This window comes from Gopherus evgoodei, chromosome 9 (genome assembly GCF_007399415.2).
Source record: "Gopherus evgoodei ecotype Sinaloan lineage chromosome 9, rGopEvg1_v1.p, whole genome shotgun sequence".
Taxonomy (NCBI): domain Eukaryota; kingdom Metazoa; phylum Chordata; order Testudines; family Testudinidae; genus Gopherus; species Gopherus evgoodei.
This window is the reverse complement of record NC_044330.1, coordinates 93,813,778-93,830,539: the sequence shown is the minus strand read 5'-3', so window position 1 is coordinate 93,830,539 and position 16,762 is coordinate 93,813,778. Positions and strand designations below refer to the sequence as shown.

General features: G+C 43.4%; 1 protein-coding gene across 10 annotated transcripts in view; it reads right to left on the bottom strand.

Moving 5' to 3' along the window:
• The window catches only part of TENM1 (teneurin transmembrane protein 1), a 1,405,227-nt gene that overhangs the window by 60,509 nt on the left and 1,327,956 nt on the right, over positions 1 to 16,762 (bottom strand). For all 10 annotated transcript variants that reach the window (XM_030575184.1, XM_030575189.1, XM_030575193.1 and 7 more), the window contains one exon: positions 850 to 1,004. In XM_030575184.1, coding sequence (XP_030431044.1) covers positions 850 to 1,004 — 155 coding nt within the window. The remainder of the gene's footprint in view (positions 1 to 849; positions 1,005 to 16,762) is intronic.

Below are 16,762 nucleotides of genomic sequence, written 5' to 3'. Positions count from 1 at the left end.
AACCCATTTGACTCTAGATATAATCTCACACATCCCATAATGTAAATGTTTTGAGTCCTTGACTCCCTTTAGTTGTCTGAAGCAGATAAATTTTACTTTATTTTGGAGCCAGCATTGAATAAGCAGAAGCTGGCCTACACCATCTGCCTTTTCGAGTTGCTACCCATTAACTTTGAAAGGCTGGCTGTTTTGTGTATAAAGGTCTGTCTGGTTTTTAAAATAAACCAGATGGGGAAAGTGCCTTTTTGTTCAATTTCTGTTACATTGTCTTTGAATTAAGAACTGAAAAACGCTTTAAAAATGTATTGAAAAGCTGTAGCTTTTGTATCTTTTAGCTGCTATTTTGTTAGTTCTTCCAGCAACCATCCACAGCGTTCCACAGCAGAGATATGGACAGCAACAATATATCATTTTTTCTTCTCTGTTAAGTGATGCAAGCACATCAGTGTCTGAAAGCTGGGCTAAAGGAAGGTTCTCAAAACTTCTATACAGATACTAATATCACCTGCTTTTAAGGGACACACCTAAAAGTAGTGTGTAACTTTTTAAAGCAATCAGTGTAGAATTGTATATATTATTAGTATAAGCACCTGTACATACACATAATACATATGTGGGCCACTTGGTAAAGTCACATGCATACTTTTTCTATTTATATTAGATATCGTAGATTTATATTAATGATTTAAATGTAAGCTTTATACACTATCAAATATCACTACTGCTTTAAAAACATGTCTGAAATCTTGTGCCACCCAGTGTTAACTGATTAACTGGGCACCCTTACATAGTTACCCATTTCCACAATGTGCTGAATGGTAACAATGCGTGAAAATCAGTCGTGTCTACCTGAGTGATGTCCATTCCGGAGTCACAGCTCAGTGGCTGTGTTGATGTAAGACCATTTGAACCTATTACTGTTGTGATCACACCACTTTCATCAATCTTCCGAATCATGGTACCATCAACAAAGTAAATGAATCCATACTTATCCACAGTGATACCTGTTGGTAGAGTAAAGAAAGCATTAGTACTTAAACTTATTATACTTAAATTATTTCTTCATCTGTGTTCATGCCAATTTCTCAGATTACGATAATCAGATTTTGGAAAAATAAATTTTACTGTACACAAAATAATATAATCTTTTTATTTCAGATGACAGCCTTCCTTACACAAACCCCACACCAAAGGGTCCCCATCCAGAGCACTGAGCGTCCTTGACATATATTAAAAAACAGAAGACTATAGGGGATACAGAATAGAAATAGATCAAAACAGCAGCACTTCTTCCTACCACAAGTATATCTAGATTTATGATCTTTATCATTTGTCTTCATTTCACTCACTTTGGACAATCATGATTTATTGTATGCATTATGGGGCACTTGGCAGCCCCAGTTAAGCTCATGACCCCAGTTGTTCTAGGTGCAGTACATACACAAAGTAGGAGACAATTCCTGCCTTGAAACAGTACAATCTAAACAGACAAGACAGTCAAAGGATGAGAGAAAAGCAGCATTATTAGCCCCATTTAACAGATGGAGGACTGAGGTATAGAGATTCTTTCACAAGATCAGAGAGAGCTCTGTGGCAGAGCTGGGAATTGAGCCCAGATCTACTCAGTCCTAATCCATCAAATTTTTCATACAACCATCCTTTCTTCAATGGCGATGTCTCAGGGTTTCCAAAACAGCAAGAAATATAAGCTGTTTTTTGACTGAAAATGTTAAAACTGTCACACAAAATACTTCTAATCATATCACTTCTCATATTATCTGATTTGGGAAATCCCTGTCTCGTGAAAATCTCAATATTTTGTTTAAACAATTTAATGTCTTACTTTTAACCTTACCATAACTTTATAGCATCTATTATACACATTCAAGACGTTTTAAAAAATGAATTTATTTCATGCTACATGGGAAGGAAAGTCTGAAGATTTGAACACACGAGTCAGACAGTGGCTTACATGCCTCATAATTTTGTCCTCTGAATTTAGCGTGACTCAAGACTGTTTGGGTGGGATCCACTAAGGAACTTAGGTGTTGCAATTCTGAGCGTCACAGCACCTAACTTTTAGGTGCTTAAAAACAATCACAGGAAGAACATTGCAATCTACAAAGATGAGTTAAGTGTCTAGACTCTGAATGGGAAGAAACTGGCACCTAAGAAAGCTATCCTTAAAGGTCAGCATATTAGACTCAGAGTTGCCTCAGCAATCCACAGGAGATGCTGATAAAAGGGGTGTACCTAAACCTGGGATTCAGAGAGATGCATAGGTCTGCTGGTGATTCATGAACAGAAATCCACCACCTGGAGTCAGGCAGCCGTAGGCACCTAACACATTCCTACAAGAAATGCCTTAGGTTCCTGCCTCGCTCCACACAAAACAGTGGCAGCAGGAGCTGGTGCATTTACCCCAATGGTTAGATCATTCATTTGGGAGCCCCAGGTGCTGCCTCCTCCGCAGAGGGAGAAAGGATTTAAACAGGGGTCTCCCACTCTCTGGGTGCTCTAACCACTGAGCTATGGTATATTCTGATGTGGGGCTCCTCAGTCTCTCCTGCTGAAGCTCTTCTAATGTGGAATAAATAATGAAAGAGTGATTGGTGCAGGGGAACTGGACCTGGGGCATCCCACCCCTCTCCCTCTCTGGCCCAATGACTGTTCAATTGTGAATAAATACTTAATGTGTCATTGGGCCAGAGAGAGAGAGAAAGACTCTATAGGCCAGTTGTATAGGGAGGTGGGAGACTTGGGTCCAGTCTCTCTGCTCCAACTGAGCTTTCATTATTTAGCCACAGGATAATAACTTCAACAAGAGAGACTGAGGGAGCCCTATAACAAAATATCCTAATTTCAAGGATTAAAGCCCCCCACCTGAGAGATGGACGACCCCTGTTGAAATTCTTTCTCCTCCTCTGATGGGGGAGAGGGGGGGAGAAGAGGAAGAAACTGAACCTGGATTTCCCACAGCCCAAGAAAGTGCTCTAGCCACTGAGTTAAAAATTATACAGTGGGAAACCACGTCCTCCAGCTGGATTTTTAACGCGATCCAATCTGGTAGGTGGCCTCTGAGCACGCCTAACAGGTCAGGCCCTGCATGTGATTTAGACAGCCAAATGCCTTTCTTACTCCAGTTTGTGATTCATTCTGGAGCTTAGGGAGGGCAGGGGAACAGAGGCATCGGGGCACCTAGAGGAAGGCAGTAGTGCACATACTCAGAGGAAGAAACATAGGCACCTATGGAAATTTTACCCTGAAAACTTAGGTGCAGAGTCTGGGCTGCAAGGAGATGCTGGTCTCTGCCAGTGATACATGAACTGGGGGAAGACAGGTGTTCCTCTGCCTAATTCCCACGTGGGGCCCAATCCAGTAGGTGTGCTCAGAGACCACCTAATAGCACACAGCAGGGAAGGTGGCTCTCCCTTTTAACCTTTAGCTCAGTGGTTAGCATACTCACCTGGGATGTAGCAGGCCAGCAGTTCAACTCTCCTTGGGAATGCTCGAGCCACTAGGCTATGGAGTATACTGATGTGGGTCTGATCCCCCATTCTCTCCTACTGAAGTTGTTCCACTTTAATTGAATAATGAAATATTAATTGGCCCAGAGAAAGGATTAGAAGCCTAACCACTGGCATAAAGGTTATAAAGGAGGTCCTCCTCCTTCACATTGAGTCAGGTGGAGCATTCCTACCTGATCGGGCCCTGCATGAGACTTATGCAGACAAACGCTGGGGCTAGGCAGGACACCTAGAGTGAGACAGCAGCGTGCATGGCCAGAGCACGAACATAGTTGCCTACGGAATTTTAACTGCAAAATCTTAAACACTGACTTTAGATGCCCACAAGAGTCAGCAGCAGCTGAGGGGGAATTTGGTGCATCACAAGTGACACCTAAAACCGGGACTTAGGCACCTAAGTCCTTTGTGGATCCAGGACTCAGGGCATATATTGAAGACAAGAGGGTTGCATATGGTGCCAATGAGGGAAGAATTTAGCCTTCATAAGCTTTTTTTTTTTTTTAAATGAAAATGCACAAGAAGGATATTCAGATGCTGGTAGTTAAAGCATGTTTTCACCAGCCACCTGACCGCCTTTGCTGTGGTGTCACTGAAGATAATAAGAGAGCCACTTTTCAAAGCAGAACTGAACATTTGGTTCTTTTAAACAAAAATTGACTTTAGTGTAAGAATGCAGTTACTTCAGTTTTGGGCCACCGAAGACTGTAATCAGGGCAAATCCCCAGGGTTGTCTGAGAATGAATTCACTCTGGTGCACCACTTAGCCCCACATAAGCCTTCAAAACACTGATGAAGTAGGACATAGGTGGTGTGTATAGATCCTGTGACAGCCCTTTGCACTGGGGTGAATCTCAGCTTGACTGAATATTTCCATCTGAGTTATAACAATCCACGTAATTTGGGTCTTGCTATTACATAGTATCATTACCATGAAGCATCAGGGTGAATGTTGACACACAACTTATGCAGCCTATTTTTTTTTTTTAAGATATTGAAAAAAATGGAAAGGCCACTACAGCATGAGCCATGCTTCCCCACCTAAATAGCCTCGAGTTTTAACAACCTCTTTCAAACAAGAAAGAAATCTGGTCACAATTGAAGTGTGTTTCCTGTGGGAGTGCATTCCAACCTATTAAAAGCAAAGGCAGGATGTGCAAAGTAAATTGCAAAATCTCTTTTGATATGTAACAATGAGCTGCAGCTCTCCTCACTTACCCCTCCCAGTCTGGATATTAATGACTATATAACAAAGTAATTAACATGCAAATTTGACAGCCCTTTCTCCACATATCATTCCCAAGGGAATACAGATGCAAACAAACAAAAAATTATGCACTGGTAAGTTTCTATTTTTGGCAACAAAGTGATAACATTTTTTGATTGGGTTTTTCAACCAAAATTAACTGAGAGCCAAATTCTGACCCATAATTATGTGTTGGGAGGGTTTGCATAGGTATTTGCTCCTCCATAAACTAGCTTTTCAACAGCTCAACCCCAATTCTGAAGCTACATTAGCTGGGTATGGAGAGGAAATGGATAATTGTTTTGAGCCCACTCCATAATAAGGACCAGTAGAACAGCTTTGGAGTAGGAAATCTCAGATAAATGAAGTTATCCCCATCCACTCCTACACTTTGCAGGTCACATACTTTGACTGTTGTCATAAGGGGCATCCGCCTGGAGAGAGAGGGAAAGTGGAGTGGGGATACCTAACCAATAAAAATCACATAAAACCCTAGTTTAGAGGGCTTGGGACTATCACAGGGAGGCTGTGCTGTGTATGTGTGTGGTTTTTGCGTTTTTCTGGAAGTGAGATGGGACTGCTGGTGAAGGGTGGGAATAGTAGTTTCTCTGACCCCTGCATCTACCAGGGAGATCTCTCACTCAACCTCTTTCCATGAGGCTCCCATGTTCTTTTTACTTTAAAAATGCATACTGTACTGTTACTGCCACCAGGGCTAGAACTTGGGCTTTCAAGAGGGCACAAGGAGTATCCTATGCAGACATTTTTACATTTACATGCCCTTATGGATGGATCCTGCATGCAGGAAGTTTTTTTCAGCCCCTATCTATGCTCCATTTCAGAGTCATCAATTGTAAGTGAGATTTTCCATATTTGTCCCCTGCTAATAGTCAGGTGGAAGGAATCCTTGATCTTATTTCTGGATGTTCAAGTGTCTTGGACTCTGACCTTTGCAGGAGGAATTGTGCAGCTTCATAACATGACAGAGGGATATGCTGGATAATTAGCTCAACTGGGTTGGACAGCTCTGGGAGGCTCCATACCATGGATAATGCAATGCCAGTATCTAGCAGTAGGACAGGTGCATTTTCAGTTTTGTGCTATTTTTCTATGTGAACAGATGGTTGTATTGGCTAGGTGGTATCCATTAGATAACAATCCAAAATTATGCATCAGTGAAAGAATAGAGCTTGTCAATTGTGTAACAGTGAATTTCAAATATGGGCTGAATAAGAAAACCACAGAAACCTTAATGCTGCGAATATACTCTCATCTACAGTTGTCAATAGAAATGCAGTCTCTGTCTGCATGGAGTAAGTGGATGCAGCATAGATCTGGACAATGTTTCCAATGCTTCACTCATACTATGTGAATTCCTAACACTGCTGAAAAAGTTACTCCATTGGTGATCTTTCCAATTAGCACACTGCACATTCTTTGGTGATGATACAGTGAGTATCTTAAAATATAGACATTTATCTGTTATCCCTCAAAGAGAAACCAATTGGCTTAGGAAGTCTTTAGAAATGGATTTGGAATATACTGCATCATCAGCCTAGAACACAGTAACATGGGAAATAGAAGGCATAAGTGGAGGACAGCAATTTTGAGTATATTTGTTAAAGTCAGTGTGCCAGATCCTCAGCTGGTGTGAACTGATGCACAGATGTGGACTTCAGTGTAGCTACACCAATTTATACCAGTGGAAGATCTAGTCCAAGACCTAGGTAGTAATGTCGATATGGAAAAAATAATGTGAGTACTGAATATTAGAGGAAAGTGTCTTTGTATTCGAAATATGGGCAACATTGTTCAAGGTCACAATACCCTTATCAAGGTCAAAACTGCACAACACACAAATCCCCCGATAAGAGTAAGGTAAGTCGGTGGGAGAGCACCTCCTGTCGACACAGCGCGGTGTAGACACCATGATAAGTTGACCTAAGCTACTTTGACTTAAGCCAAATCCTGCCCAGATGCTGATATGATAGACCAATTTTCTTTTATTTCTTGTTGATAAACACCGGGCAGATACTGCATCTGTTGATGAAGTGCAATTGATAATGGAAAAATAGGAAACAGGAAAATACAGATAAATATCTAAATATTTCCAGTGCATTCATTATTAGATACTAGATTCACTAGAAACTCCAGTAGTTGTCTTTTGCATGACATTTCATTTATCTGCACTAACCCTTTTGTGAGATAGCGTGTGATGCAACACAGGACCAAGTATCATTAACTGTTGTTCAGAGAGGAAGTGAGAGAAGGAACTGATGTGTTAAAATGCTCAACTGCAGACAGAAATCTTTCCCACATCCAAGTTCAGAGTGAAAAAAGCTAATTTCAGGCATTTCATTTTGCAGCAAAAGTAAAATTTTATCTGTATAACCCCCAGGTCTGTGGAAGACACAACTGCTCTGCTTTCCCTATGAAGCTGCAGCCATACCAGGGGTTGTAAACACCTTGCAAATGGCTGAAAGAATTCCCTGAACACAGGGACTGCTTTTGGCTGCTGTAGGTGGCCCCACACTGGTGACCTCACAAGCTGCAATGCAGGGCTCACGCCAGGGTGGAGACAGAGTGGGAGGACAATCTTAGCTGATTCAGGCTTTTTCTGAATGAAGACCTAAGTGCTTATGTGTAAAATTTGGGTTTTTTTGCATAGCTGGGAAAGGGGACAACCATAGCAATCATCTCCCTAATACATTTGCTCACAGTGGGGCTTCAGTCATTCTGAGAAACACCAGCCTTAGTAGGCAGAATGGAAGAGAAGATTCAAGGACTTTTGTAAGTCTCTGCTTAACCTATAGGCTCTTGATGGCCATTGTGAATTTGACTTTTACACATTTTTAGAAGACAGCTGTCTCTTAATAACTGCTTAGGACTTGCTTAGATTGTAAGATTCTCTTTTTCTGGGAAGGGAACGTGTCTTCTAACGTGTAAATCACATAAATGCCACAGGCACTATATAAATATAACATTTTCATATAGCTGATTTCAAAAGACTGAGATAATATGCTATGTATTTCCATTTTTCACATAAGAGCTGTATATTCCAAAATGTTGTGTCTGTAGCAACTCTAAGTTTTATGAATAAAATATTGTCATCCCATCATTCATCTAAATTTGCTTCAAATATCCTTAATTTGTTTACAGTACTCTCATTTGGACTTTGTGGGACCGTCCTTGGAAAGGAAAGAGGGAGTAAAAGAGAGTTACATGGATGACAGAAAGAATACAACACAAGAAAAGAAAGAGGAAGAGGATTAAAGGAGAGGGAAGATTATAGAAATAGTTTATAGAAATAGTCAAATTGCCTACCAGAAATATCAAAGCAATATTGGATCTGACTCTCCCCTCAGACCATTAGTACACTAGTGTAATCCCATTGTCTTCAATGGAGTTATTCTCAGTTATCACAGCTTAAGTGATACAGGAATCAGGCCCTGTGTCTTTAAAACTGAATTGGATAACAAGAATAATAATTTTAGTTTACTAGGAGGTGTCCTGAGGTTCTTACTCAGACAAATTCCCAGTGAAGTTGGTAGAAGTCTGCCCGACTAGGGAGTAAGTAAAACCTGGTTAAGGATTTGGCCCTAGGTCTTGAATGTGTTCAATCATCAGGTCTACTTTCATAAGCAACGTGCCTAACTTCATTGAAATGTTAGCTTTTAGTGAAAAAAGAAATAAGAGCAATTGTTTAATCAACCATATTTAGGACCATTTTTTGCAAGTGAACACACGCGAGTAACTCTTGTTGACTTTCACTTCCAGTGGATTCAGGCACGAGCATCTGAGTGCCAAATTTGACCTAAAATAAATATCTGTTTAATCAGTCATTGTGTGAAATGAAAATAAATATGGATTTCCTGCTACTATTGAACAATATAGAAGCTACAGATAGTATAGTTTTAAAAAGTTTTCCTACACAGAATAAGGTTGCCTTTAATAACTTAAATGTTTATAACAGAAGATATCTACCTACCTTGTCCAGGTACTTTGTTTTGCACATAAATACATTAATTACAAATATAAATGACTGATTAGACACTTAATTTGTCATATGCAAAGCACAATTACCACAGATGTGTTTTCAACTGTGGAAACTGCATGTAAATATTATGCATATGAATTTTCGTGAATACAGTTCTAAGAATGAGGCTTTGCAGCCTCTGGGGAATCAAGCTAACATTCATTTAATCCACATTTTCCCTATTTAATAGTGAAAATTCAATGCAGGAAATTAGTTCCACTATGAAGCCATTTTCTTGTTTCTTTCACGCTCTAGCCAGCTACTCTACATATATTGTTATTTTGGTAAATACATTATTTCTGGTGGACAAGAACTAGAAAATGTAATGGTGGTGAGAACAATATGGTACACCCTTCCAGAGCTTTTACTTTATATTTTTTGCACATTTTAGAACTTTGCAAATAAGCATGTTACTTTGAATAAAAATTTCTATACTTCTGAAGAATTTGTACATGAAAACGTCTTGAAGTACTGGAGAGGACTGATAAAAGAAAGTGTGCTACCTTCTGTTGAAGAGAAACTGAATTTAGAAGGAGCTTGCTATTCTCATAAAACTTTTAATAGGAAGAAGTGAATCAAATTGGTTAATTACCATTTTATGGTTGGTAAAAGGGCAAATTACATGCCATCCATTTCTAAACTTCTAAATGTCTCTGGTACTGTTAATTAAAGCTGCCATCTAGAAACTACTAAAGCAATTTTATGCAATTAGTTATTTATAGGTTACCATAATACTCTGCTCAAAATATGATTCAAGTGATTTGCAGTCTCTTGCTTTGTGATCTCTGTCATCTTTTCACTTTTAAAGTGTTAGAAGCAAATATTCTTTATTAGCTGGAACACTTCTTTCAGTCCCTGGACATGAATGTTGTTGCTCTTTCAACAGATGCATTTAAAGGGAGATGAAATAACAAAACGTGAAGTGCCAATTCTGGAAGCAACAAAAATGTCTTTTCTCCAACTTGAGCTGTAATAATCAGACTCAGATTTACTCTGGCTATCAGAAAAATGAGTTTCTATTTCTCTTGCATTTTAATTAGGACAGGATTAGACTTGGGAAAACTTGCTTTTCAAGTAAGATCAAATAAAAAAAAACCCACATGTTCTCCATGACTGCCAAGTTCCTGAAATTGGAGATATTGGAAAATGATTGGAGAAGAAAAATGTAACTTAAGAATGCTATATTGGGACTCAAGGATATTGAATGTAATAAGAGAAGGTTACTCACCTTGTGCAGTAACTGAGATTCTTCGAAATGCGTGTCCCTGTGGTTGCTCCACTTCAGGTGTCAGTGCATCACGGTGCTGTTGAGCGGAGATTTATAGTAGCAGTGTCCGCATGGGGCGTGCGTGCACAGTATGCGTCTCATACTGCTGTTGGTGCTGCGACTGGAGCAAGCACGACCCAAGTCCTCAAGTTCCTTCTCTACCGCAAAGTCCCCACTGTGAACTCTGAAGTAGAGAGGAGGCGGGCAGGTAGTGGAGCACCCACAGGGACACACATCTTGAAGAACCTCAAGTACCGCACAGAGTGAGTAATCTTCTCTTCTTCGAGTACTGTCCTTGTGGGTGCTCCACTTAATGTGACTGTAGAGCAGTGTCCCTCAGAAGGCAGGAGGGACTTTGAGTTTGTTTGAGTCGTGGAGGTGAGTACGGTTAGACTCAATATGGCATCAGCCCTGGAGTCATGAGTGATTGCATAGTACTCAGTAAATGTGTGGATGGAGGCCCAGGTGGCTGCCTTACAAATCTCTAGTATTGGAACATTGTGTAGAAACACTATTGAGGTTGAAACAGATTGTGTAGAATGCGCTCTAATGTATGGTAACACTGCTGAATACATGTGGAGATCCATTTAGACCAGAGGTCTCAAACTCAAATGACCATGAGGGCCACATGAGGACCACATGAGGACTAGTGTATTGGCCCAAGGGCCGCATCACTGACACCCCCCCTCGCTGCCCCTGGCCCTGCCCCACTCCACCCCTTCCAGGGGGCCCTGCCCCTATCCTGTCTCTTCTCCACCTCCTCCTCCAAGCGGTTTTAATAAAATATATACACTCAGTAAAGCCCCCCACTGCACTGGGCTCACCACCACTCCACCCCTGCTCTGCCTCTTCCAGGGATGCCCAGTTTGTAGAAATTTTGGTGGTGCCCAGAACCTGCCCCCCCAAGCTCCAACCCCACCTGCTTAAGGCTCTGGGAGGGAGTTTGGATGGGGGAGGGGGTCTGGGGTGCAAGCTCTGGGATGGAGTTTGGGTGCTGGGTGCAGGCTCCGGGCTGGGGCGGGAGGGTGCATACTCTGGGATGGAGTTTGGGGATAGGAGGGAGTGCAGGGGTGAGGGCTGTGGGGCTGGGGATGAGGGATTTGGGGCATTGGAGAGGCTTGGGGCATTGGAGAGGCTTAGGACTAGGGCAGAAGTGCAGGGGAAGGGCACCCTTCCCTGGCCTTAGTGGTGGGGGGCACTAGGACCCTGTGGCAGCAGGTGATGTCGGAAACCAGCAAAGCGGAGAGGAGCCGGTATGAGCTGCAGGCTCCGGGCGGTGAGAGGGCAGCAAGTGAGCCCGGGGAACACTTGGAGGAGGTGCGTGGGGGTGGCAGGCAGGGCCAGGGGAGAGACCCAGCCCCAAACATTGGGGAGCAGCGTGCAGGGAGCTTAGCTGCCACATAAAATAACTCGGGGAGGGGCAGGGGTGAAGGAAGTTTGGCAGCGACAGGAAGTAACTGCGGGGGGCACAGGAGCTTGGCAAGCCACAGGGAAGAGCTCTGCGGGCTGCCCGCGGGCCACGTGTTTGAGACCCCTGGATTTAGACAATCTCTGTGGATATTGCGCAGCCTTTCGAACGCTCGACGTAGAAATGAAAATTCTAGGAGATTTCCAGAAAAGTTTGGCCCTTTTAAGTTAAATGCTAGCACACACCTATCATCCAACGTAGGCAAGACGGCTTCTGTTGGAGTACTGTGAGGCTTAGGATAGAACGTAGGAAGATGGACTGGTTGATTCATATAAAAGGCTGATGTTACTTTCGGTAGGAATTTTGGGTATAGACATAGTGTGACCTTGTCTTTGAAGAATATTGTATAAGGGGGATCGGCCATGAATGCCCCTATCTCACTCACCGTCTGGCGGAAGAAACAGCGATCAGAAAAGCCAGTTCTATGGATAAATTCAGCAGGGAGCAGGTGGCTAACAATTTGAAAGGTGGTCTGGGCAAGGCATTTCTACACCAGATTGAGGTCCCAGGCCGGGATAAGTTGGCGAACTTCTGAGTAAATGTTCTGGAGATCCATAAGGCAGCATTTCGTAGTTGGATGTGCAAAGATCGAGGTCCCATCAATCACATGATGGAATGCAGTAATGACTGCAAGGTGGACTTTGATCGAGTTCATTGCTAAACCCGGGCATTTCAGCTCCAGCAAGTATTCCAGCACTAATGGTAGCAGTGCTGTGGAGGCCATCAAGTATTTTTCTTGACACCAAGAAGAGGAGAACCTCTTCCATTTTTGAAGGAAGTATTACATGTGGTCACTTTCCTGCTGTTTTGTAAGATGTGTTTAACTTGTTCTGAGCAGGCTAGTTCATCATAATGGAACCATACAGGGGCCAAGCATGTAGGTGGAGTATTCCAGATTCGAGTGAAGAGTGTGATGGTTATGCTAAGATAGCAGATCCGGACGATGAGGGAGAGCTTGCAGGGTGCATATCGCCATGCACTTCAGGTACGGGTACCATGCTTGTCTGGCCAAGTCAGGACTCTGAGGATAAATTTGGCCCTGTCTGTTCATATCTTGTGTATCACATGTGATATCAGTGGAATGGGTGGGAATGTGTATATGAGCTGTGCATCCCATTTGATGAGAAAGGCATCCCCCAGTCCCAGTCCTGCTCTCAAGTAGAACTTTGCACATCTGCGGTTCTTTGTGGATGTGAACAAGTTGATGAGGAGAATGCCCCATTGGTGGAAAATGGATAGCAAAACTCTTCCGTTCATCTCCCATTCATGGTCTAGAGAGAAATACCTGCTGAGCATGTCCGTCATCACAATCTGACAGCCGGGCAGGTAGGAGGCTGAAATGTCTATGTTGTGGTGTTTGCACCAATTCCATAGTTTCAAGGCTTCAGTGCATAGCGAGTGTGAATGGGTGCCTCCTTGGTGACTGATGTAAAACAAGCATGCAATGTTGTTGGTCATGATGTGAATGGATTTGTTCTTTATATAAGGTCAGAAGTGTCTGCAAGCATTGCAGCCCACGCATAGCTCTAGTAGATTGATGTGTAACAGAGTCTCCACATGAGACCATCTGCCTTGAATCATGTGCTGATGCATATGGGTGCCCCAGGCTATCAGTGAAGCATCTGCGGTGATTACTATTGATGGAGGTTCCTGTTAGAACGGGATGCCCATGCAAACATTTTCTGGTTTTGTCCATCAGTGCAGAGAGTCCAGGACATGGAGTGGTACTGAGAATCGTCTGTGCAGGCGGTGCTTGCTGGGCATGTTTACTGTGCTCAGCCAGCTCTGTAGGCTGCACATATGTAGTCTTGTGTGTCACACCACAAACATCGTTGCTGCCATGTGTCCTAGAAGTTGTAGGATAATACGAGTCGGTATTCAAGGGCTGACTTGTATCTTTTAAGATAAGGTTTGTTAGGATTGTGAATCTGATCGGGGTAGGGACTCCTTGGCTTCTGTGGCATCTAGATGTGTTCTAATAAAGTCCAGTTGTTGGACTGGGATTAGAATGGATTTTCATTTGATTATCTGTAGTCCTAGATCATCTGTAGTCCTAGATCCCTGAATAGTGTGAAAGTGGTTTGGACTGTGTCCATTGTTTCTTGTTGAGTTGGTCCTTTGATAAGGCAATTGTCCAGGTAAGGGAAGATCATTATTCCCTGTTTGTGTACATGTGCCACAACTATTGCTAGGGTTTTGGAGAAAACTTTTGGAGCAGTAGATAGGCTGAATGGTAGTACTCTGTACTGAAAGTGTTTGTGTCCTACTGTGAATCGCAGGTATCTTCTGAGAGCGGGATGAATGGTGATATATAAATAAGCATCTTGGAGGTCAAGGGCCCCCTGTTGCAGCACTGGAAGAATCATGCCCAGTGTGACCATTTTGAACTTTTGGGAGTGTACGAACTTGTAGAGCTTCCTGAGGTCTAAAATAGGTCTCCATCCCCCATTCTTCTTCTGGATCAAGAAATAAGGGGAGTAAAATCCCTTCCCCCTGTATTGTGAAGGCACTTGTTCCATGGCACCTAGTTGTAGAAGAAAACTGACTTCTTTTCATAACTAGTGCTCATGAGAAGGGTCCCTGAAGAGGGACAGGGAGGGGAGGGCAGGTGGGTAGGTGGTCAGGAGGTGAAGGGGATGGTATATCCTGAACAGATTATTTCTAAAACCCATTGGTCCGATGTTATCGAGGCCCAGATGTGATAGAAAGGATGAAGGCAATGACCAAAACATGGAAACGGATTGGGCATATGCACTGCTTGGTGAAGAAGGTTGTTCAAACCCTCGACCAAATCATCAAAATTGTGGTTTAGGAGGAGTCAATTGGGAAGTCGGTGCTTGGGATTGAGGTGTTCTCTGTTCTTTAAGTGGTCTCTGGGTCTCTGGTAAGGCTGGTATCTTCTTCACTTTGCAGGTGGGTATAAATCCCTAGGGTACACAGGGCTGCCTGAAAATCCTTCATTGAGTGGAGCACTTCATCAGTTTTCTTCAAGAAAAGCTTTTCTCGATCAAAGGGTAGATCTTCTACCTTTGTTTGCAGTCCTCTATGGATGTCCAAGGCCTGCAGCCGGGATACCCGGGGCATCACTATGGCCATGGCTGGGGTTCTGGCTGCCGTGGCTGCGATGTCTTCAGATGCTTGGAGGGATGTTTTAGCTATGAGTTGACCCTCATTGATGATGGCCTGAAATTGTGACTGTTTCTCCTTGGAAAGCTCTGCTGTGAAAGAGCTACATTTCCTATAGCTACTGTAATCATATTTTGCCAAAAAGGCAGAATTGTAAGGTGCCTGAAGAATAAACTCTGCAGCTGAACAGATCAAGTCTCTTGTGTTCTTCATCCTGTGGTATTGACTTAAACTGGGTTTGTTTGCCGCGTTGGTTCACGGCATCGACTACCAAGGAGTTGGGGGGCGGATGTGCAAAGAGGAAGTCTTACCCTTTTGCAGGGACATAATACTTTCTGTCCTCCCTTTTGCACATTGGTGGGATTGAGGCTGGTGTCTGCAAGACTGTCTCTGCTGGTTCCAAGATGGCATCATTGATGGGCAGAGCGATATTGGAAGTAGATGATGGTTGTAATATTTGTACCAGCTTGTGCTAGTTCATCTGGCTTAGATCCTGGCTTAGAGTTATTGAAACTGTTTGAAATCATCCAGTGAAGTAGGTCGTGGTGGCATAATCGCCTCATCTGGGGAGGAGGAAGAATTGTGTGCAGGAGATGTAGCCTCCCAGTCTGTGTCCATTTCTGTGTCATTCCCAATGTCCTGAGCTTCCCTGGGCTGCAGGGTGGGAGATGCTGGGTTAGACCATAGTTTGCCTTTATGAGCCATGGGTGTCCTGGAGCATGGATCTTGGTAAGTTGCCCAGGGTTCCCAATGTGCCCATTGCATGGGGAAGGCCATTGACAGGTAAATTCACGGCGGTCTGCACCATGGTTGAGCCGTCCAGTTGTAACGATAACATGGCCCCACATGGCTGCTAGGTGGTCGGTGTTCTTTTGGTGAGGAATGCTACGGTGAGAAAGTGCCTTGTTCCTGCACCTCATCATCATCTTCACTAGACAAGTGTGCCGTTTCATGAGAGCTGCTGGGATCTCCTCTATAGCCCATGGGGGAGCCCTCGGTACCGCGTATTGGGGAATGTGGTGCTGATGGTATCATCAAGTCTCTGGTGCAGCAGAGACTGTCGCTGCTGATGTCGGTACTGTCAGTGCCACGCAGTCTGCTCTCGTCGGTGCCAGCACTGGTGCTGACCAATGCTGCATCTGTTTGGTTGGGGCAACTGGTGCCGACTTGGTTTTCTCCACCGGGGATGACTGTGCTGTCGGTGGTATGGGCGGAGGCCATGGGTGGTGGGTAGGAGAGGCTGGGGGAGGCTGAGACTCCCCAAAAATGCCAGGCATGGCCCCACCCACACTCTGCTCCCCTGGCCCCGCTTCGGCAGTGCTGCTGGGCTCCAAGGGCTGGGTCCACAACACCCACCTTCCTGGGGCTGTGGTGTGCCGCACGCTGTCCCTCCCGGTGGGAGGGAGGCTGCAGTGACACCACTGCGCGCTCTCTCCCCCAGCACTCTGGGGTTGTGGGGAGCTGTAGCAACACCACCATGCTGGGGGATCTGAGGCGTACCGTGCACTCTCCCTTCCAGAGAAACTGAAACAAACAAACAAACAAACAAAAACCAAACACATAGACACCATATGCAGGGCTTTATTAATATCCTGATCGTCAGCACAAGGTGAACTCAAACACAAAATGGGTAAGTAGCCAGTGCTATATTTGCAACCAACAGCACCTTGTGATAAATGCACTTCCAGAAGTCAAGAAAGCTGAAATGCTTTGACCAGGCTATACTTCTCCATCAGAGTTTGCAGACTGAATGGGACCTGTGCTTCTATATCACTTAGGTGCTTTTAAAAATCCCATCCTTCAATGCCTAAAGGTGGGCTAAGGCATCTAACTTTAGGCTCCTGTTTTAAAAAAAATTGTCTTGCGTGTATAAAAAATGTTTGCAACGACTTTGTTAATGTATTGAAAGTTTAAATAAATTAATTGTTAAGACTGAAGCAATTTTGTTTTCAAATAACAGATTTTATACTTCAGAGCAGTTTTTAATAAAAATACAATTTTAGTCCTGATGCTGAAAACACTTATGTATATGTTTAAGTTTAAGCACATGAATACTCCCACTGAAAACAATGGGACTATTCATATGAGACAAGTT